This window comes from Mesoplodon densirostris, chromosome 17 (assembly GCF_025265405.1).
Source record: "Mesoplodon densirostris isolate mMesDen1 chromosome 17, mMesDen1 primary haplotype, whole genome shotgun sequence".
Classification (NCBI taxonomy): domain Eukaryota; kingdom Metazoa; phylum Chordata; class Mammalia; order Artiodactyla; family Ziphiidae; genus Mesoplodon; species Mesoplodon densirostris.
The window spans coordinates 272,802-295,273 of record NC_082677.1 but is presented as its reverse complement, the minus strand read 5'-3'; the positions used below and the strand labels follow the sequence as shown (position 1 = coordinate 295,273).

Genomic DNA, 22,472 nt, shown 5'->3' with positions numbered 1-22,472 from the left:
AAAGTTCATTTCCTGAAGCAAGTAGCAAAAACAAAAACAAAGAACAGTATCACACCAAAAGCAAAAGCAACAAAAGCAAAAGCAAACAACTCATACTACATCATACTAAAAAGCTTCTACAGAGCAAAGGAAACCATTAATAAAATGAAAAGGCAACCTACTGAATGGGAAGATATTTGCAAATCATATATCTGATAGTCAATATCCAGAATACATAAAAAACTGATACAAGTAAAAAGCAAAAAACAATCTGATTAAAAAATGGGCAGAAGAACTGAACAGTTTTCCAAAGAAGACATACAGGTGGCCAAGAAACAGCTAAAAAGATGTTCAGCATCACTAATTATCAGAGGAATGCAAATCAAAACCACAATGAGGGACTTCCGGGGAAGATGGCGGAAGAGTAAGACGCGGAGATCACCTTCCTCCCCACGGATACACCAGAAATACAGCTACACGTGGAACAACTCCTACAGAACACCTACTGAACGCTGGCAGAAGACCTCAGACCTCCCAAAAGGCAAGAAACTCCCCACGTACCTGGGTAGGGCAAAGAGGAGAGATGCTCGCACAGAGGATCGGTGCCGACCAGCACTCACCAGCCTGAGAGGCTTGTCTGCTCGCCCGCCTGGGCGGGCGGCGCTGGGAGCTGAGGCGCGGGCTTCGGTCGGAGCGCAGGGAGAGGACTAGGGCTGGCGGCGTGAACACAGCCTGAAGGGGCTAATGCGCCACAGCTAGCCGGGAGGGAGTCCGGGAAAAAGTCTGGACCTGCCGAAGAGGCAAGAGACTTTTTCTTCCCTCTTTGTTTCCTGGTGTGCGAGGAGAGGGGATTCAGAGCGATGCTTAAAGGAGGAGCTCCAGAGATGGGCGCGAGGCGCGGCTGAAAGCGCGGACCCCAGAGACGGGCGTGGGACGCTGGGGCTGCTGCCGCCGCCACGAGGCCTGTGTGCGAGCGCAGGTCACTGTCCACGCCCCCCTTCCGGGGAGCCTGTGCAGCCCGTCACTGCCGGGGTCCCGGGATCCAGGGACGGCTTCCCTGGGAGAACGTGCACAGCGTGCCTCGGGCTGGTGGAACATCACGCTGGCCTCTGCCGCCACATGCTCGCCCCGCCTCCGTGCCCCTCCCCCCGCCCCGGCCTGAGTGAGCCAGAGTCCGCCAAGCGGCTGCTCCTTTAACCCCGTCCTGTCTGAGGGAAGAACAGACGCCCTCCAGCGACCTACACGGAGAGGCGGGGCCAAATCCAAAGCTGAGACCCGGGAGCTGTGAGAACAAAGAAGAGAAAGGGAAATCTCTCCCAGCAGCCTCAGAAGCAGCGGATTAAAGCTCCACAATCAACTTGATGTACCCTGCATCTGTGGAATACATGAATAGACAACAAATCATCCCAAATTGAGGAGCCAGGAGTCAGTGCTGTGCCTCTGAGGTGGGAGAGCCAACTTCAGGACACTGGTCCAAAAGAGACCTCCCAGCTCTACATAATATCAAACGGCAAAAATCTTCCAGAGATCTCCATCTCAACACCAGCACCCAGCTTCACTCAACGACCAGCAAGCTACAGTGCTGGACACCCTATGCCAAACAACTAGCAAGACAGGAACACAATGCCACCCATTAGCAGAGAGGCTGCCTAAAATCATAAAAAGTCCACAGACACCCCAAAACACACCACCAGACGTGGACCCGCCCACCAGAAAGACAAAATCCAGCCTCATCCACCAGAACACAGGCACTAGTCCCCTCCACCAGGAAGCCTACACAACCCACTGAATCAACCTTAGCCACTGGGGACAGACACCTAAAACAACGGGAACTACGAACCTGCAGCCTGCAAAAAGGAGACGCCAAACACAGTAAGATAAGCAAAATGAGAAGACAGAAAAACACACAGCAGGAGAAGGAGCAAGATAAAAACCCACCAGACCTAACAAATGAAGAGGAAATAGGCAGTCTACCTGAAAAAGAATTCAGAATGATAGTAAAGATGATCCAAAATCTTAGAAATAGAATAGACAAAATGCAAGAAACAGTTAACAAGGACCTAGAAGAACTAAAGATGAATCAAGCAACGATTAAAAACACAATAAATGAAATGAAAAATACTCTAGATGGGATCAATAGCAGAATAACTGAGGCAGAAGAACGGATAAGTGACGTGGAAGATAAAATAGTGGAAATGACTGCTGCAGAGCAGAATAGAGAAAAAAGAATGAAAAGAACTGAGGACAGTCTCAGAGACCTCTGAGACAACATTAAACGCACCAGCATTCGAATTATAGGGGTTCCAGAAGAAGAAGAGAAAAAGAAAGGGACTGAGAAAATATTTGAAAAGATTATAGTTGAAAACTTCCTTAATATGGGAAAGGAAATAGTCAAGTCCAGGAGGCACAGAGAGTCCCATACAGGATAAATTCAAGGAGAAATACGCCAAGACACATATTAATCACACTGTCAAAAATTAAATACAAAGAAAACACATTAAAAGCAGCAAGGGAAAAACAACAAATAACACACAAGGGAATCCCCATAGGTTAACAGCTGATCTTTCAGCAGAAACTCTGCAAGCCAGAAGGGACTGGCAGGGCATATTTAAAGTGATGAAGGAGAAAAACCTGCAACCAAGATTACTCTACCCAGCAAGGATCTCATTCAGATTTGATGGAGAAATTAAAACGTTTACAGACAAGCAAAAGCTGAGAGTTCAGCACCACCAAACCAGCTTTACAACAAATGCTAAAGGAACTTCTCCAGGCAAGAAACACAACAGAAGGGAAAGACCTACAATAATGAACCCAAAACAATTAAGAAAATGGGAATAGGAACATACATATCGATAATTACCTTAAATGTAAATGGACTAAATGCTCCCACCAAAAGACACAGATTGGCTGAATGGATACAAAAACAAGACCCATATATATGCTGTCTACAAGAGACCCACTTCAGACCTAGGGACACATACAGACTGAAAGTAAGGGTATGGAAAAAGATATTCCATGCAAATGGAAACCAAAAGAAAGCTGGAGTAGCAATTCTCATATCAGACAAAATAGACTTTAAAATAAAGACTACTAGAAGAGACAAAGAAGGACACTACATAATGATCAAGGGATCGATCCAAGAAGAAGATATAACAATTGTAAATATTTATGCACCCAACATAGGAGCACCTCAATACATAAGGCAAATACTAACAGCCATAAAAGGGGAAATCGACAGTAACACATTCATAGTAAGGGACTTTAACACCCCGCTTTCACCAATGGACAGATCATCCAAAATGAAAATAAATAAGGAAACACAAGCTTTAAATGATACATTAAACAAGATGGACTTAATTGATATTTATAGGACATTCCATCCAAAAACAACAGAATACACATTTTTCTCAAGTGCTCATGGAACATTCTCCAGGATAGATCATATCTTGGGTCACAAAGCAAGCCTTGGTAAATTTAAGAAAACTGAAATTGTATCAAGTATCTTTTCCGACCACAATGCTATGAGACTAGATATCAATTACAGGAAAAGATCTGTAAAAAATACAAACACATGGACGCTAAGCAATACACTACTTAATAACGAAGTGATCACTGAAGAAATCAAAGAGGAAAGCAAAAAATACCTAGAAACAAATGACAATGGAGACACGACGACCCAAAACCTATGGGATGCAGCAAAAGCAGTTCTAAGAGGGAAGTTTATAGCAATACAATCCCACCTTAAGAAACAGGAAACATCTCGAATAAACAACCTAACCTTGCACTTAAAGCAATTAGAGAAAGAAGAAGAAAAACACCCCAAAGTTAGCAGAAGGAAAGAAATAATAAACACCAGATCAGAAATAAATGAAAAAGAAATGAAGGAAACGATAGCGAAGATCAATAAAACTAAAAGCTGGTTCTTTGAGAAGATAAACATAATTGATAAACCATTAGCCAGACTCATCCAGAAAAAAAGGGAGAAGACTCAAATCAATAGAATTAGAAATGAAAAAGGAGAAGTAACAACTGACACTGCAGAAATACAAAAGATCATGAGAGATTACTACAAGCAACTCTATGCCAATAAAATGGACAACCTGGAAGAAATGGACAAATTCTTAGAAATGCACAACCTGCCAAGACTGGAAGAAATAGAAAATATGAACAGACCAATCACAAGCACTGAAGTTGAAAGTGTGATAAAAAATTTTCCAAACAAAAGCCCAGGACCAGATGGCTTCACAGGCGAATTCTATCAAATATTTAGAGAAGAGCTAACACCTATCTTTCTCAAACTCTTCCAAAATACAGCAGAGGGAGGAACACTCCCAAACTCATTCTATGAGGCCACCATCACCCTGATACCAAAACCAGACAAGGATGTCACAAAGAAAGAAAACTACAGGCCAATATCACTGATGAACATAGATGCAAAATTCCTCAACAAAACACTAGCAAACAGAATCCAACAGCACATTAAAAGGATCATACACCATGATCAAGTGGGGTTTATTCCAGGAATGCAAGGATTCTTCAATATACGCAAATCAATCAACGTGATACACCATATTAACAAATTGAAGGAGAAAAATCATATGATGATCTCAATCGATGCAGAGAAAGCTTTCGACAAAATTCAACACCCATTTATGATAAAAACCCTGCAGAAAGTAGGCATAGAGGAAACTTTCCTCAACATAATAAAGGCCATATATGACAAACCCACAGCCAGCATCGTCCTCAATGGTTTAAAACTGAAACCATTTCCACTAAGATCAGGAACAAGACAAGGTTGCCCACTCTCACCACTCTTATTCAACATAGTTTTGGAAGTTTTAGCCACAGCAATCAGAGAAGAAAAGGAAATAAAAGGAATCCAAATTGGAAAAGAAGAAGTAAAGCTGTCACTGTTTGCAGATGACATGATACTATACATAGAGAATCCTAAAGATGCTACCAGAAAACTACTAGAGCTAATCAATGAATTTGGTAAAGTAGGATACAAAATTAATGCACAGAAATCTCTGGCATTCCTATATACTAATGATGAAAAATCTGAAAGTGAAATCAAGAAAACACTCCCATTTACAACAAAAAGAATAAAATATCTAGGAATAAACCTACCTAAGGAGACAAAAGACTTGTATGCAGAAAATTATAAGTCACTGATGAAAGAAATTAAAGATGATACAAATAGATGGAGAGATGTACCATGTTCTTGGATTGGAAGAATCAACATTGTGAAAATGACTCTACTACCCAAAGCAATCTACAGATTCAATGCAATCCCTATCAAACTACCACTGACATTTTTCACAGAACTAGAACAAAAAATTTTACAATTTGTATGGAAACACAAAAGACCCCGAATAGCCAAAGCAATCTTGAGAACGAAAAATGGAGCTGGAGGAATCAGGCTCCCTGACTTCAGACAATACTACAAAGCTATAGTAATCAAGACAGTATGGTACTGGCACAAAAACACAAAGATAGATCAACAGAACAGGATAGAAAGCCCAGAGGTAAACCCACGCACATATGGTCACCTTATCTTTGATAAAGGAGGCAGGAATGTACAGTGGAGAAAGGACAGTTTCTTCAATAAGTGGTGCTGGGGAAACTGGACAGGGACATGTAAAAGTATGAAATTAGATCACTCCCTAACACCATACACAAAAATAAGCTCAAAATGGATTAAAGACCTAAATGTAAGGCCAGACACTATCAAACTCTTAGAGGAAAACATAGGCAGAACGCTCTATGACATAAATCACAGCAAGATCCTTTTGGACCCACCTCCTAGAGAAATGGAAATAAAGACAAAAATAAACACATGGGACCTAATGAAACTTAAAAGATTTTTGTTTGTTTGTTTGTTTGTTTTTTTTCTGTACGCGGGCCTCTCACTGTTGTGGCCTCTCCCATTGCGGAGCACAGGCTCCGGACGCGCAGGCTCAGCGGCCATGGCTCACGGGCCCAGCCGCTCCGCGGCATGTGGGATCTTCCCAGACCGGGGCACGAACCCGTGTCCCCTGCATCGGCAGGCGGACTCTCAACCACTGCGCCACCAGGGAAGCCCAACTTAAAAGCTTTTGCACAGCAAAGGAAACCATAAACAAGACCAAAAGACAACCCTTAGAATGGGAGAAAATATTTGCAAATGAAGCAACTGACAAAGGATTAATCTCCAAAATTTATGAGCAGCTCATGCAGCTCAATAACAAAAAAACAAACAACCCAATCCAAAAATGGGCAGAAGACCTAAATAGACATTTCTCCACAGAAGATATACAGACTGCCAACAAACACATGAAAGGATGCTCAACATCTTTAATCATTAGAGAAATGCAAATCAAAACTACAATGAGATATCATCTCACACCAGTCAGAATGGCCATCATCAAAAAATCTAGAAACAATAAATGCTGGAGAGGGTGTGGAAAAAAGGGAACACTCTTGCACTGCTGGTGGGAATGTGAGTTGGTACAGCCACTATGGAGAACAGTATGGAGGTTCCTTAAAAAACTACAAATAGAACTACCATATGACCCAGCAATCCCACTACTGGGCATATACCCTGAGAAAACCATAATTCAAAAAGAGTCATGTACCAAAATGTTCATAGCAGCCCTATTTACAATAGCCCCAAGATGGAAACAACCTAAGTGTCCATCATCGGATGAATGGATAAAGAAGATGTGGCACATATATACAATGGAATATTACTCAGCCATAGAAAGAAATGAAATTGAGCTATTTGTAATGAGGTGGATGGACCTAGAGTCTGTCATACAGAGTGAAGTAAGTCAGAAAGAGAAAGACAAATACTGTATGCTGACACATATATACGGAATTTAAGAAAAAAAAAATGTCATGAAGGACCTAGGGGTAAGACAGGAATAAAGACACAGACCTACTAGAGAATGGACTTGAGGATAGGGGGAGGGGGAAGGGTAAGCTGTGACAAAGCGAAAGAGAGGCATGGACATATATACACTACCAAACGTAAGGTAGATAGCTAGTGGGAAGCAGCCGCATAGCACAGGGAGATCAGCCCGGTGCTTTGTGACCGCCTGGAGGGGTGGGATAGGGAGGGTGGGAGGGAGACGCAAGAGGGAGGGGATATGGGAACATATGTATAACTGATTAATTTTGTTATAAAGCAGAAACTAACACACCATTGTTAAGCAATTATACTGCAATAAAAAAAATGTGAAAAAAAAAACCCACAATGAGTTGTCACCTCATACCTGTTAGAATGCCTATTCTCAAAAACAGAAGAAATATCAAGTGCTGATGAGGATGTGGAGAAAAGAACTCTTTTTTGCACTTTTGGGTGAGACTGTAAATTGGTGTAGCCACTATGAAAAACAGTATGGAAAACCCTCGAAAAATTAAAAACAGAACTACCATATGATTCAGCAATCCCACTTCTGGGTATTTATCAAAAGAAAATGAAAATACTAACTGGAAAAGATATATGTACCCCCATGTTCACCGCAGCATTAGTTACAATAGCCAAAAAGCGGAAACAATCCAAGTGACCATCAATAAATGAATGAATACAGAAAACGTAGTGTGTGTATACAGACACACACATATATATCACATACATATATAATCATATACATCACACATATATGTATGTACACACACACAGAGTATTATTCAACCATTAAAAAAAAGAATGAAGTCTTGCCGTATGCAACAACATGGATGGACCTCAAGGGCCTAACAATAAGTGAAATAAGTTAGAGAAAGATAAATACTATATGATCTCACTTACGCATGGAATATAAAAAGAAAAACAGGGCTTCCCTGGTGGCGCAGTGGTTAAGAAATCCGCCTGCCAATACAGGGGACGTGGGTTCGAGCCCCGGTCCAGGAAGATCCCACATGCCGCGGAGCAACTAAGCCCGTGAGCCACAACTACTGAGCCTGCGCTCTAGAGCCCGCGAGCCACAACTACTGAGCCCACGTGCTTAGAGCCTGTGCTCCGCAACAAGAGAAGCCACCGCACTGCAAGGAAGAGTAGTCCCAGCTTGCTGCAACTAGAGAAAGCCCCCACGCAGCAACTACGACTCAAGGCAGCCAAAAATAAATAAATAAATAAATTTTAAAAAAGAAAAGAAAAACAAACAAAAAAACCCAAGCTCTGGGGCCTCCCTGGTGGCGCAGTGGTTAAGAGTCCGCCTGCCGATGCAGGGGATACGGGTTCGTGCCCCGGTCTGGGAGGATCCCATATGCCGCGGAGCGGCTGGGCCCGTGAGCCATGGCCGCTGGGCCTGCGCATCCGGAGCCTGTGCTCCGCAACGGGAGAGGCCACAACAGTGAGAGGCCCGCATACCGCAAAAAGGAAAAAAAAAAAAAAAAAAAAAAAAAAACCCAAGCTCACAGATACAGAAAGCAGATCGGTGGTTGCCAGAGGCAGGGGTGGGGGTGGGAAATGGGTGACGGGGGTCAAGAGGCACAAACTTCCAGTTACAAAATAAATATGTCACAGGGATGTAATAAATGTACAGCATGTGATCATAGTTAATAATACTGTACTGCATATTTTTTTTTTTTTTTTTTTTTTTTTTTTTTTGCGTTACGCGGGCCTCTCACTGTTGTGGCCTCTCCCGTTGTGGAGCACAGGCTCCGGACGCGCAGGCTCAGCGGCCATGGCTCACGGGCCCAGCCGCTCCGCAGCATGTGGGATCTTCCCGGACCAGGGTACGAACCCGTGTCCCCTGCATCGGCAGGCGGACTCCCAACCACTGCACCACCAGGGAGGCCCTGTACTGCATATTTGAAAGTTGCTAAGAATGCGGATCTTAAAAATTCTCATCACAAGAAAAAAATTTTTAGATGTTAACTAGACTTACTGTGGTGATCATTTCACGATGTATACAAATATCAAATCATTATGTTGTACACCTAAAGCTATTATAATGTTATATATAATGTCAATAATACCTCAATTTTTTTTTTTTTTTTTTTTTGTGGTGCATGGGCCTTTCACTGTTATGGCCTCTCTCATTGCGGAGCACAGGCTCCGGACGCGCAGGCTCAGCGGCCATGGTTCACGGGCCTAGCCGCTCCGCGGCATGTGGGATCCTCCCGGACCGGGGCACGAACCCGTGTCCCCTGCATCGGCAGGCAGACTCTCAACCACTGCGCCACAGGGAAGCCCAATACCTCAATTTTTAAAAAATTAAAATAAACAAACAAATAAAACCACAATACCATCAATCCATTTTTTCATAAACCAAAGACTGAGGTCTTTTTCTGATTATATAAGCAATGTGCAGTCTTTGAAAATCAATGAAAAACAGGAGAAAACAAAAGTCACCTCAAAATACTGATAACAATTTGATCTATTTCCTTTACCTTTTGCATTTATAAGTAAATATTTAATGTATATATACTTAAAACACTGGGATAATACTATCAGTTTTATCTTGCTCTCTCATTGGTATGTCAAACATTTCTTGCTTTAATATCTTCCAGAAACATAATTTTTAGTGACTGAACATTATTCCATCATATAAATACAACAAAAAATACAATGAAAACTCTCCCTTTGGAAACCAAAGGTTGTTTTGATTGTTTCCAATTTGTGTTTTTTATAAGTAACACTGTGACTCTGATTAGGTTGTTAGAATAAATTCCCAAAAGAGAGACCAACGGGATCAAATAATAAAGCCATTTAAAGGTTGTAAAAATGCACTGTCAAATGTCTTCCAGAAAAGATGCTCCAACTTTCACCTCACCAGATACAAGAGCAGGGATCAGCAAACTGTAGCAGGGCCTGCCTCTGTTTTTGCTCATCCTGTAAGCTAAGAATGGTTTTACATCTTTAAATGGTTGAAAACAAATCATCTGATCATTATGTTATACACCTGAAACTAATGTAATATTCTAAGTGAACTTCACTTCAATTAAAAAAAATTAACACACACAAAAACAAATCAAAAGAATCATATTTACATCAAGTGCCTCAAAATGTGTTGTGCACTGTCAAAATCTCTGCATTTAGTGGTTCACTTAATCTTTAGAATAACTCTGTGAAGTATTAATATTCATTTTACAGATGAGGAAACTGAAGCTTCTAGACAAACTAACTACTAATGATTACACAGCTAAAGAGTAGTTCAGCTGAAATCCAAACCCAGGACCTGGGCTGCATGCAGAAAGTCATCCCGCACTGTGAAGGCAATATGTGTAAGTGCCAAAGGCAGATGCGGGTAACACGTTCTAGTGAGTTCCCAAGAAGGAAGATCACTATCTTTGAGAGAAGGAAAGTTTTTTAGGAGAATGAGGTCACATTTCTACCATGATAAGGAACACCAACTCTAAACCCCCAAATTGTCTCTCAGCCTACAAAGTCTAAAATGTTTACTATATGGCAATTGACAAAAAAAGTTCTGCCATATTCCACATCCACTTACAAAATTATCATTAAGCCATTTACATTTTTTCTTTGAAAAATTACCTGCTATGTGCCTACTTTCACCACTGCTATTCAACATTGTACTGGAAGTTCTAGCCAGAGCAATTAGGTAAGAAAAAGCTATAAAACGCATCCAGGTTGGAAAGGAAGAAATGAAACTATATTCATGGATGATATGATTCTATTTATAAAAAAATCCCAAAGAATACACAAGAAAGTAACCAGATCTAATAAATGAGCTCAGCAAAGTTGCAGGGTACAATACACACAAAAATTAATTGTTTCTATACATCTGAAATGCCCAAACCAAAAATAAAATTAAGAAAGCAATTCCATTTACAATAGCATCTAAAGTATAAAATACTCAAGAATAAACTTAGCTAAGGACATAAAAGACTTGCATACTAAAAACTACAAAACGGGCTTCCCTGGTGGCGCAGTGGTTGAGAGTCCGCCTGCCGATGCAGGGGACACGGGTTCGTGCCCCGGTCAGGGAAAATCCCACATGCCGCGGAGCGGCTGGGCCCGTGAGCCATGGCCGCTGAGCCTGCGCGTCCAGAGCCTGTGCTCCGCAACGGGAGAGGCCACAGCAGTGAGAGGCCCGCGTACCGCAAAAAATAAATAAATAAATAAATAAAAATAAAAACTACAAAACACTGCTGAAAGAAATTAGAGAAGATACAAATAAATGGAAAGACATCTGTGTTCTTTGGTGGGAAGACTTAATACTGTTAAGATGTCAACACTACCAAAGTGACCTCAGGTCCCTATCAAAATTCCAATAGCCTCATTTGCAAAGGTAGTAAAGACAAACTGCAAATTCATATGGAATTGGAAGAGGTCCTAAATAGGCAAAACAATCTTGAAAAAGAACAAATTTGGAGGACTCACACTTCTTGATTTCAAATTTTACTACAGAGCCACAATAATCAAAACAGTATGGTTGGGCCTCCCTGGTGGCGCAAGTGGTTGAGAGTCCGCCTGCCGATGCAGGGGATACGGGTTCGTGCCCCGGACTGGGAGGATCCCATATGCCGCGGAGCGGCTGGGCCCGTGAGCCATGGCCGCTGAGCCTGCGCGTCCGGAGCCTGCGCGTCCGGAGCCTGTGCTCCGCGACGGGGGAGGCCACAACAGTGAGAGGCCCGCGTACCGCAAAAAAAAAAAAAAAAAAAAAAAAAAAAAAAAAAAAAAAGGACAAAGGAAGGACATGAATAGACATTTCTCCAAGAAGATATACCAATGACCAATAGCACATGGAAAGATGCTCAACATCATTAGTCCTTTGGGAAACGCAAATTTTAAAACCACAAGATACTACCTCACACCCACTAGGTCAAACAAAAACATAGAAAGTAACAAGTGTTGGTGAGGATGTGGAGAAACGAGAATGTTCTCACATTGATAGTGGGAATCTAAAATGGTACAACTGCTGTGGAAAACAGTTTGGCAATTCCTCAAAAAGTTAAACAGAATTACCTCATAATCCAGTAATTCTTCTCCAAGGTATATACCCAAAAGAACTGAAAACAGAGACTCAAACAGATATCTGAACACACATTTCAGGGCAGCATTATTCACAATAGCTAAAAAGTGGGAAACAACCCAAACAAACAATCAACAGATGAATATATAAACAAAATGTGGTGTACACATATAATGGATTACTCAGCCTTAAAAGGGAAGGAAATTCTGATACATGCTACAATATGGATGAACCTTAAAAACATTATGCTAGGTGAAATAAGCCAGACACAGAAGGAAAATACTGAACTGGCCAAAAAGTTCATTCTGTAAAAACCCAAACGAATTTTTTGGCCAATCCAGTATTTATAATTTCATTTATATGAAGTACCTAGAATAGGGAAACTCATGAAGACAGAAAGGAGAATAGTGGCTGCCAGGGACTGAGGGGAGGGAGAATAGAGAATTAGTATTTAATGGGTACAGAGTCTCAGCTTGGGAAGATGGAAGAGTTCCGGAGCTGGATGGTGGAGATGACTGCACATCAGTGTGGATGTACTTAATGCCACTGAACCACACACTGAAAAATGGTTGAAATGAAAAAGATACACATATAAAAGATACACATATAAAATGCATATATATAAACTACATCAAAAACATTTTAAAGTTACCTGTTGTATCTTTTGCCCATTTTCTTGCTCATTTATGAGAATTTTTCTCTTTAATACTTCTTTTTTTGGCCTTGCCAGGCGGCTTGCGGGATCAGTTCCCCGACCAAGGACTGAACCCAGGCTATGGCAGCGAAAGTGCCAAGTCCTAACCACTGGACTGCCAGGGAATTCCCTTTCTTTTTAATACTTGATGGCTATTAAATCTTTGTCATATATATTCCAAATTCTTGCTTTTCCAGATTTCTGATTTTTCTTTTCTACTGAATACCCAATCTCACCGAGAAGCAAGAACATACTCATGCAACAGTTTTCTGCATGAACTGCAGAGTACCATTCTAGCTATACTCTTAACACTTGTCTGATTTTATTCATACCACCACCAAGGCAATAAACTTTCGAAGGTGAATGCCAACCACTGTTCCCTCCCATTGCATCCTTCCATCATGCCCACACTACCTTTCAATCATTCTGCCATCTGTAGAAAGACCAAGCATTAGCATCTAACAGGATTAGAAACTAAGAAGTAGTGGGAAAAGAGTAGCCTCTTAACTTTCAGAAATAATCCTGAAAATCTTTATAATTTTAAAATAATAATTAAGAGTCTATGTTGGGAATTCCCTGGCAGTCTAGTGGTTAAGACTCCGAGCTTCCACTGCACAGGGCATGGGTTTGATCTGTGGTCAGGGAACTAAGATCCCGCATGGTGCCCCACCCCAAAAAAAGAGAGAGCATGTCAGTTTAACGGTTCAGCTATATAACTGGGTGCAGGGCAGTGATTATAACAACTGAAAATGCATGCGTGTGCTTTTTAGCAAAAGAGTGTGGAAAGAGAAAACTATTAATACACAACCTTGTAAGAGCTTCTATGAAGGCGCAGTTAAAACTGGAGATAAACCAAGGTGAGAGAGCGGCTTGCTCTCAGGTCAGAGTCCGCCTGCCGATGCAGGGGACATGGGTTCGTGCCCCGGTCCGGGAGGATCCCACGTGCCGCGGAGCGGCTGGGCCCTTGAGCCATGGCCACTGAGCCTGCGCGTCCGGAGCCTGTGCTCCGCAGCAGGAGAGGCCACAGCGGTGAGAGGCCCGCGTACCACAAAAAAAAAAAAAAAAAAAAAAAAAAGAAAAAAACCACTATTTACTTTCAAATGGGCCAGAAAAAAATGTATATAAATAAAGAGAGAAAAAAAATAAAGCCAATATCAACAACTGGGGGATCTGGGTAAAGGCGTATGGGAGATTCTACACAATTCTTGCAAATTTTCTGATGATTTAAAAAAAAAAGGCAGTAATGAACACATAAATTTAATAGTTGTTATCAATTAGGTTTGATCTAGTCAATGAGAATGAGGGAGTATTAACAATCATTCTCAAGTACAAGGAGTACATCTCAATTTTAGCTCCAGATTTAACTGACTGATAATTGTTAACAGCCTTCATTTCAGCAGTTTTGCTTCATTCATTCATTCAACAAATATTTACTGAGGGTCACTATGTGTATAGCAGTATACAAAACAAATGAAAACCTGAATTACATGTTTTTTTAATATGGATAATGTCAACCCAAATATTGCCCAAGACTTTGCTGTATATTAAGAAATTTCATGATAGCCCTGGGATCTATAAACTTATCTTCAAAATTTCCCAAATGTCTATTTTCTTGGTAGCCACGTTTTCTTTTAGCTTCATCAGTGGGACAAACTAAATGGCAGTAGATGGTCCGTCCTCCTATCCTCTTAGGTTTTATATACTAGATAATTAGCTAAAAATTTTTGTTGGGCTTCCCTGGTGGCACAGTGGTTAAGAATCCGCCTGCCAATGAAGGGGACACGGGTTCGAGCCCTGGTCCGGGAAGATCCCACATGCCACGGAGCAACTAAGCCCATGTGCCACAACTACTGAGCCTGTGCTGTAGACCCACGAGCCACAACTACCGAGCCCATGTGCCACAACTACTGAAGCCCACGTGCCTAGAGCTCATGCTCTGCAACAAGAGAAGTCACCGCAATGAGAAGCTGGTGCACTGCAACGAAGACCCAAGGCAGCCAAAGATAAAAAATAAATAAAATAAATTTATAAAAAAAGAAAAAGCAGAAATAAACTAAATAATAAAGAAATATATAATCTAACATTAAAAAAGGGTAATATCACAACCAACTTTGGTTTATTCTATGAACACAAAGTTGATTTAACATTAGGAAATCAATGTAGTTTATCACATTAGTGATATAAGGGAGAAAAATTATGCAATCATCTTAACAGATGCAGGAAAAAATTTAATAAAATTCAACATCCTTTCCCAATAAAAGTATTTAGCAACTAGAAATATACGGAATTTCTTTAACAAAGGGTAAGTACACAAAAATTAATTGTATGAGCAACAAAGACAATGAAACTTTTCAAAAGACCATTTACCACTGCATCAAAAATATCAATTATACCTAAAAATCAACTTACTAAGACCTCAACATAGAAAGCTATAAACATTATTGAAAGAAATTAAATTGATCCTAAATTTACCCACAGATTCAATGCAAATCTCAATAAAAATTCAAATTTTTTAATGTGTGCAAGGAAATTGACAAGTTGATTCTAAAATTTACAAGGCATTGTTAAAGAATAAAAAGACAGATTTGCTCAATGAAACCTGATCCCTACATTACACTATACACAAAATCAATTCCAAGTGAAATGTATATATAAAATCTGAAAGGCAAAACAACAGAGCTTTCAGAAAAAAAAAAAGAATATTTAGGGTAGGGAAAGATTTCTCAAACCAGACATAAAAAGCACTCAACATCAAGACAAAGATTAAGTTTTTCTACATTAATCATATGAACTTCTATTGACCAAAAAAGACATAGCAGGAAAAGAGATATACATGACATCACCCACAAAGGGTTTGAATCTAGAATACAATAAATTAATAAAGAAAGACAAAGTAGAAAGACAGCTGAACAGACACTTCATAAAAGATAAACAAATGACCAAAAAATAAGTATTGGGTTGGCCAAAAAGTCTGTTTTTTGGCCAACCCAATATATGAAAAGAGGCTCAATGATTTCAACATTGATTACTAGTGCAGAATCCAGAGAAATATAAATTACAAGTAGGAAATACCATCAGATACCCCACCAGTACTGGCTAAAAGTATAAAGACTGACAATATCAAGAGCCAACAGGAGGCTTAACAAAAGGAATTCTCATAAACCATTAGCAGTAGTGTAAATTGGTACAACCAATTTCAAAAACAGTTTCCACTGAAAGCTGAAGACACATGCATCCCGTCTGAACAATTCCACTCCTAGGTGTATACAACCAAGAGAAACATTTGTGCACAATACACCAGGAGACATGTTCAATAAAATTCACAGAAGCATTATTCACAATAGCCAAAAACTGGAAACAACCCAAATGCTCATCAACGGTAGTAGAAAAGAGAGACTGTAATATGTTCATACAACTGAATACAGTTGACCCTTTAAAAACATGGGTTTGAACTGTGGGGTCCACCTATATGCAGATATTTTTCAATAAATATACTGGAAAATTTGGACTTCCCTGGTGGCACAGTGGTTAAGAGTCTGCCTGCCAATGCAGGGGACACGGGTTCGAGCCCTGGTCCGGGAAGATCCCACATCTCTTTTGATGTTCATTTGATGTTTCATTTTTGATGCTGCAGAGCAACTAAGCCCGTGCACCACAACTACTGAGCCTGCACTCTAGAGCCAGTGAGCCACAACTACTGAGCCCATGTGCCACAACTACTGAAGCCCACACGCCTAGAGCCCGCGCACCGCAAATGAAGAGTAGCCCCTGCTCACCACAACTAGAGAAAGCCTGCGTGCAGCAACGAAGACCCAACACAGCCAAAAAAAAAAAAATAAATATATATATATATATATATATATATGAAAATTTTTTGGAGATTTCCGACAATTTGAAAAAAGTCACAGATGAAACACATACCCAGAAATACTGAAATGATTAAGAAAAAGGTATGCAATTAATGCATAAAGTATATGTAAATACTGGTCGGTCATTACAAAGACATAAGGTGAATGATATTTAATGTAAAATTAATGTGTTAGTTTTCTTAATGTTTTATAACTTTGCTTTCAAAGAATTATATTACCATATTCTTTTCTAATTGGAAAAAGTGAGTATTAGATTATTACAGGTAAGTGACTTCTTTAAAAATGTAATAATGTTTCTGATACTGTACTATGAATATGACTGTAATAACATACGCCACAAAAATTTTCTAACAATTCATTCATTAGTGTCTAGGCTAGGCTACTGCGAAGCAATTTTATCGATTACACTAAGCTACCATAAAGTATGAATCAATAAACTTTTTCACATTATCTTTTCATTTTTGATGTCCAGTGCTGGTAATACATATAACATCTACAGTGTTTTGTATCATATAAGACAATATTGATATAGGTTCTGACAAGCAATTCATCTCATAAACAGAAGATGTAAACTTAGGGTATAAATTACTGTAAATATATTTTCTCTTCCTTATGATTTTTTTAAATATTTTATTTTCTTTAGTTTACTTTTTAATTAAGGATACAGTATACAATACACATAATATACAAAATATGTGTTAACTGACTGTTTCTGCTATGGGTAAGGCTTCCCCTTCTGGTAGAAGGCTATTAGGTTTTGGGGGAGTTTATAAGTGGCTTTTCAGCTGTGCGGGGGTCAGGCACCCCTAGGCCCCAAGTTGTCTGAGGGCCAACAACTATGCAGCAATGAAAAGGAAAGAAAATATAGCTCCAACAACATGGAATAAATCTCACAAAGATATTGTTGAGCAAAAACTGCAGATACACACCAAACAAATATAGTGAGATTCCATTTAAATGAAAGAAAAAAATTTTTTAAATGTGGGGCTTGGGCTTCCCTGGTGGCGCAGTCGTTGAGAGTCCGCCTGCCGATGCGGGGGGCACGGGTTCGTGCCCCGGTCCGGGAGGATCCCACATGCCGCGGAGCAGCTGGGCCCGTGAGCCATGGCCGCTGAGCCTGCGCGTCCGGAGCCTGCGCTCCGCAACGGGAGAGGCCACAGCAGTGAGAGGCCCGCGTACCGCAAAAAAATAAAATAAAATAAATAAATAAAAATAAATGTGGGGCTTTAGGTACAGTGCCTACAATTCTTTGGAACTGGCAAAATTAAATATTGTATGAAGAAGTGAATCATCTTAATTCTGAAGATATTACCCTCCTAACCAAATATTTTCTGAATAGCTTTCACCTGCCAAGCACTGTGTTAAACGCAGGTGATACACCTATCACCTCAAGGTGCTTACAAGGTATTTGGGAAAATTATACATAGAAAAGTCCCTATCTTTACTGCAACTAACAGTAAGATTGATGACGCTGGATTTCAGTTATTTATCCCCCACTGTACAGGAAAATCTTTTTTTTTTTTTTTTTTTTTTTTTTTGCGGTACGCAGGCCTCTCTCAGAACGACCACCGTGTAGGGCCTTTGGTCATCTTACACCTATTTACTAAAACAGATTATTTTCCCATTGCCCATCCTCCCACCCTCTCACCTTCCCCCAGCCTCCAGCCCACAATTCATTCACTCACTTAACAATCTGATATACACAAAGCAATCACGGCATGCTAGGCACTGGATTAAAGTGCCAGCGATAACAAATTAATAAAAAGCATAGTCCACCAAAGGAGCCTACAATCTAGCAGGAGACAAACATGTAAAGAAAGATAAGCTTGAAGGGCATAAATGGGGAAGCACCTCACTCTGCGGGGACCAGGGTGAAACAAGGCTTTCACAGAGACACTGAGCGGGAAGCGCCGGGCAGGGCGCGGCGAAGAATTCAAGGCTCCTGCGAGGCTGCTGGCACACGCCGCACAGGGAGAGCGGGCGAGGATGCTCAGGCTCTCAGACCCGAGACGCCGCCTCCCCGGGGATGGGGATGGCGCGGACGGGGCCTAAGAAGGAAGCCTCCTCTCAATGTCCTCGCGGCGTGGACATCCGTCTACACCGCCTCCAGCGCCTCCTGGGCGGGCAGCACCACCCCGGCCGCGCCGACCGCCGCGCGTGAGCCTCCCCCCGGCCCGGGTCCCGCACGTACCCCATCGATCTTCATGTCCAGGATTTTCTCCACCTCGAACACATCCTCGCCGTCATCCTCGCTGTCCCCGACGGCCTCCACTCCTTTCGCGGCCGCGTCCTTCTCTTCGCCCACCGCTCCTCCTCCCTCTCCTTCGACTCCGGGCGACTGGCCACTGCCGTCGGCACCCGAACCAGGAACTGCAGCCGCACTCCCCGCCTCCGCCTCCGCCGCAGCCATAACGGAGCTCTGCCAGCCGCGGGGAGAGCGGTTGCGACGCGCGCCCCGCACTCGGCCCCGAGCCCCCGCCAGCAGGACGCCGCCGACCAGAAATCGCCAATGGCGGGCTCGAGACCACGGAGCGACGCGCGCGCACAACAATCACGTCAGGGCGGGCGCGCCGGAGCGCGCACCACCCACAGGAAGTGGGTGGGCTGGCCGAGGGGGGTACCCCGGGCGGAAGGAAGAGCAGGGCGATGGCAGGCGCGAGGAGAGGCCGCGGGGTAGCGCCGGTGAGCGGGGCTTGAGGAGCGTCGGCGGGGTGTGGGCTGAGGGTGAGGGAGCCGCGGAGTGGAGGCTGCACTGTAGCGCTGCTGGGCGGGGATTGTGGGACGTGGGCGGGAAGTGGGTGGGGCGAGAGGGTCAGTGCGCGGGTCAGGTTCGTGGCGCGTTCTCTTCTCCGTGCCGCCCGCTGCCCAGAGCAGGTGACCCTTATCTGGGTGATTTTGATTCGATTAACGCCTGTGAAGGATCCAGTCAAACACAGCTCATAGTGCTGTTATATTTTAGGGAGTGCTGTTTAAAGATAAGGAAAACAGTTATTTTCCAATTTCTAGTAGGGTTTTGTTTTGTTTTTTTAATTCCCACTGAGAAAAATCAGAGGAGGTGATAAAAGTAATTTGTACACGCTATGAATGATTGACAAAAATAGTCACCCCTCAAAATGAATTGTCGCCCAGAGTTGCTAAGTGAAATATTTCTCACTTTGAATTGCAAATAAGCAAATAAAGTCTTAGTAGCAGCGAGCTTTTTATTTAACAGTGAACTTTGTCGACCGAAAATAAATGCACAAGGTGAGAGTTGCGAGTTGGGTTTTATTTGGGGGCAAAATGAGAGCTATGTCCAGGGGACAGGGCCTCAGCAGCTCAGGGCCTGGGTGACCGGCCAGGAGACGAGCGGTCAAGCACGCGCTGCTGCTGGCCACGAGGAGCGGACGCCCCGTTCATGATTTTGTGCCTTTCTAGATGTGAGGGGAGGCGAGAACCGGGCTCCTAAAACCTTCTCCAGCTTTTCCCAGAGCACAGAGCGCCTCACACCTGATCTCCACCCTGAGCTCCTCTCAGGGGGCCTTGAAGGTCCGCAGCTGTGGTGGCTATGACCTCATCCTCGAGTGTCAATTTTCACCTGGCAACTTAATTTACAAAATTAACTCTTTTAAATGGGCTGGCTCCCTGAGTTCATTTAAGACTATGATCTGGCCGGCGCCTCTTGAGAGCAGCGCCAGCTGTTGGAGTTGGCTCACAGAAGGCATCCTAGGCATTAGGAACACAGAGATCGCTACACCATAGCCTGCCCTCCAGGCACTCTCATCTCTAAGGGAAGACACACAGCAATTCTAATGCTTCCATATATTTTTCTAAGTAAGTTTAAAAAATATTGTAAAGCAACGTTAGTTGATGGGGGACAGCTGATTGTTTCACAAGAATTCCAGCTAACAAGTACAGAAGAAAAAATAGAGAACCACAATATTTCATAAAATGATTCAGACAACAGAATCGTTAGCTGAAAGACTGACGAGGAACTGGATGCCAAAGTATCTGTCCACAGGTGAGTGCTGGCTGTAGGCAAACAACTCCACAGTGGAAACCTGCTGATCAATGTTAGCATTATTAAAGTAGAACAACCAGCCTTCACGGCTCATGTTGACAGAAATGCTGATCCTTAATCTACTCAGGACTTTAGATCTAATTTCCAGTTTACAAGAAATATGGGGAAAGAGAAATGGAAACAGACATGTCCAGAATGTGGGACATCCTGTAGGAGAGCCAAGCCGTTTCCTCAGCAACAAAAGAAGAGGGAAGAGAAGGCTGTTCTAAGTGTCCAAAAACTTGACAAAGCATTTTAAGTCTTGAGGAAGTTCATTACACTATTTACTCTGCTTTTATGTATTTTTGAAATTAAGTATATATGTTCATTGTAAAACTTTTTCAATTAATTAAAAACTGTATAAGATAGAAATAAAGTTCCTGTTCCTCAAAGGTAACTAGTTTGGAATGACATGACAGATTTTTATGTCATACATATATAAACACCCATTTATACAACTTTTTTTTTTTTTTTTTTTTTTTGGTGGTACGCAGGCCTCTCACTGTTGTGGCCTCTCCCGTCGCGGAGCACAGGCTCTGGACGCGCAGGCTCAGCGGCCATGGCTCACGGGCCTAGCCGCTCGGCGGCATGTGGGATCTTCCCGGACTGGGGCACGAACCCGTGTCCCCTGCATCGGCAGGCGGACTCTCAACCACTGCGCCACCAGGGAAGCCCCCGTTTATACAACTTTTGAAATGAGCTCTATTGCACATGCTCTGCCACTGCACTGTGCACGTATGCACATATAATACATCCCTGTGTTGGTGTGTCCATATTTCTGTAAGATGAATTTCTAGAAGTAGAATTCCTACTAGCGGAATTTATAGGTCAAAGAGGGTAGTGATTTAATTTTTTCTTCCAGTTTTATTGAGATATAATTGACACACAGCACTGTGTAAGTTTTAGATGTACAGCATAATGATCTGACTTGCATACACAATGAAATGATGACCACGGTAAGTCTAGTGAACATCCATCATCTCATATAGACACAAAATAAAAGAAAAATATTTTTCCTGTGACGAGAACTCTTCGGATTTAGTCTCCGAACAACTCTCATATGTAACACAGCAGCACTTATTCTATTCGTCATGCTGCACATCACAGCCCTAGTATTTACTTGTCGTGTGACTGGAAGTTTGCACCTTTGGACCACCTTCGCGCACTCTCCCCTTCCACCACCCCCATCTCTGGTAACCACAGATCTGATCTCTTTTTCCATGAGTTTGCTTGTTTCTTTTTGAAGCATAATTGACCTACAACACTATATTAGTTCCTGGTGCACAACATAGTAATTCGATATTTCTATACATTATGAAATGACCACCGCATAGTGATTTAAATTTTGATATGGGCTTCCCTGGTGGCGCAGTGGTTGAGAGTCCGCCTGCCGATGCAGGGGACTAGGGTTCGTGCCCCGATCCCGGAAGATCCCACATGCCGCGGAGCGGCTGGGCCCGCGAGCCATGGCCGCGGAGCCTGTGTGTCCGGAGCCTGTGCTCCGCAACGGGAGAGGCCACAGCAGTGAGAGGCCCGCGTACAGCAAAAAAAAAAAAAAAAAAAAAAAAAAAAAAAAATTTGATAAACATTTTAAAATTTTATTTTACTAGTATACGTTTCCGGTAACAATGTAAGGAGATACCCGGTTTGTCTTCTGTAATTACGTCAAGCAAACAAGCAGGGCAGGCCAGGGCCAAGACCTGACTGATTTGGCCAGTAAAGCTATAACAAGCCCGTTTCAGATTTAGATGGTTTATACATATATAAACAGCAAAAGGCAGAGTAGTCAAAGATGCCAGCTCCCCTTGGCCCTGGGCTCACCGCCCTGAACAGAGCCGAACGTCTGCAGTGTGAGTAGTGGGACAGGTCCTGAGCTTCTTGCCTCATCGGGGAGGAAGGTGGGAGGAGGCTTTTAGGCAGCTCCTCACAAGCCTCCCATTCCCTCAGGCACCAGCAGGCTCACAGGGTCCCTC

At 42.4% G+C, this 22,472-nt stretch overlaps 1 protein-coding gene across 4 annotated transcripts in view; it reads right to left on the bottom strand.

Annotated features, from left to right (window-relative positions):
• MPHOSPH8 (M-phase phosphoprotein 8) overlaps positions 1-18,995 on the bottom strand; it is a 58,845-nt gene extending 39,850 nt beyond the window's left edge. For all 4 annotated transcript variants that reach the window (XM_060080044.1, XM_060080045.1, XM_060080042.1 and 1 more), the window contains exon 1: positions 18,655-18,995. In XM_060080044.1, the coding sequence (XP_059936027.1) occupies positions 18,655-18,873 (219 nt within the window). In that variant the 5' untranslated portion in view covers positions 18,874-18,995. The remainder of the gene's footprint in view (positions 1-18,654) is intronic.
• Between the last annotated feature and the right edge of the window lie 3,477 nt (positions 18,996-22,472).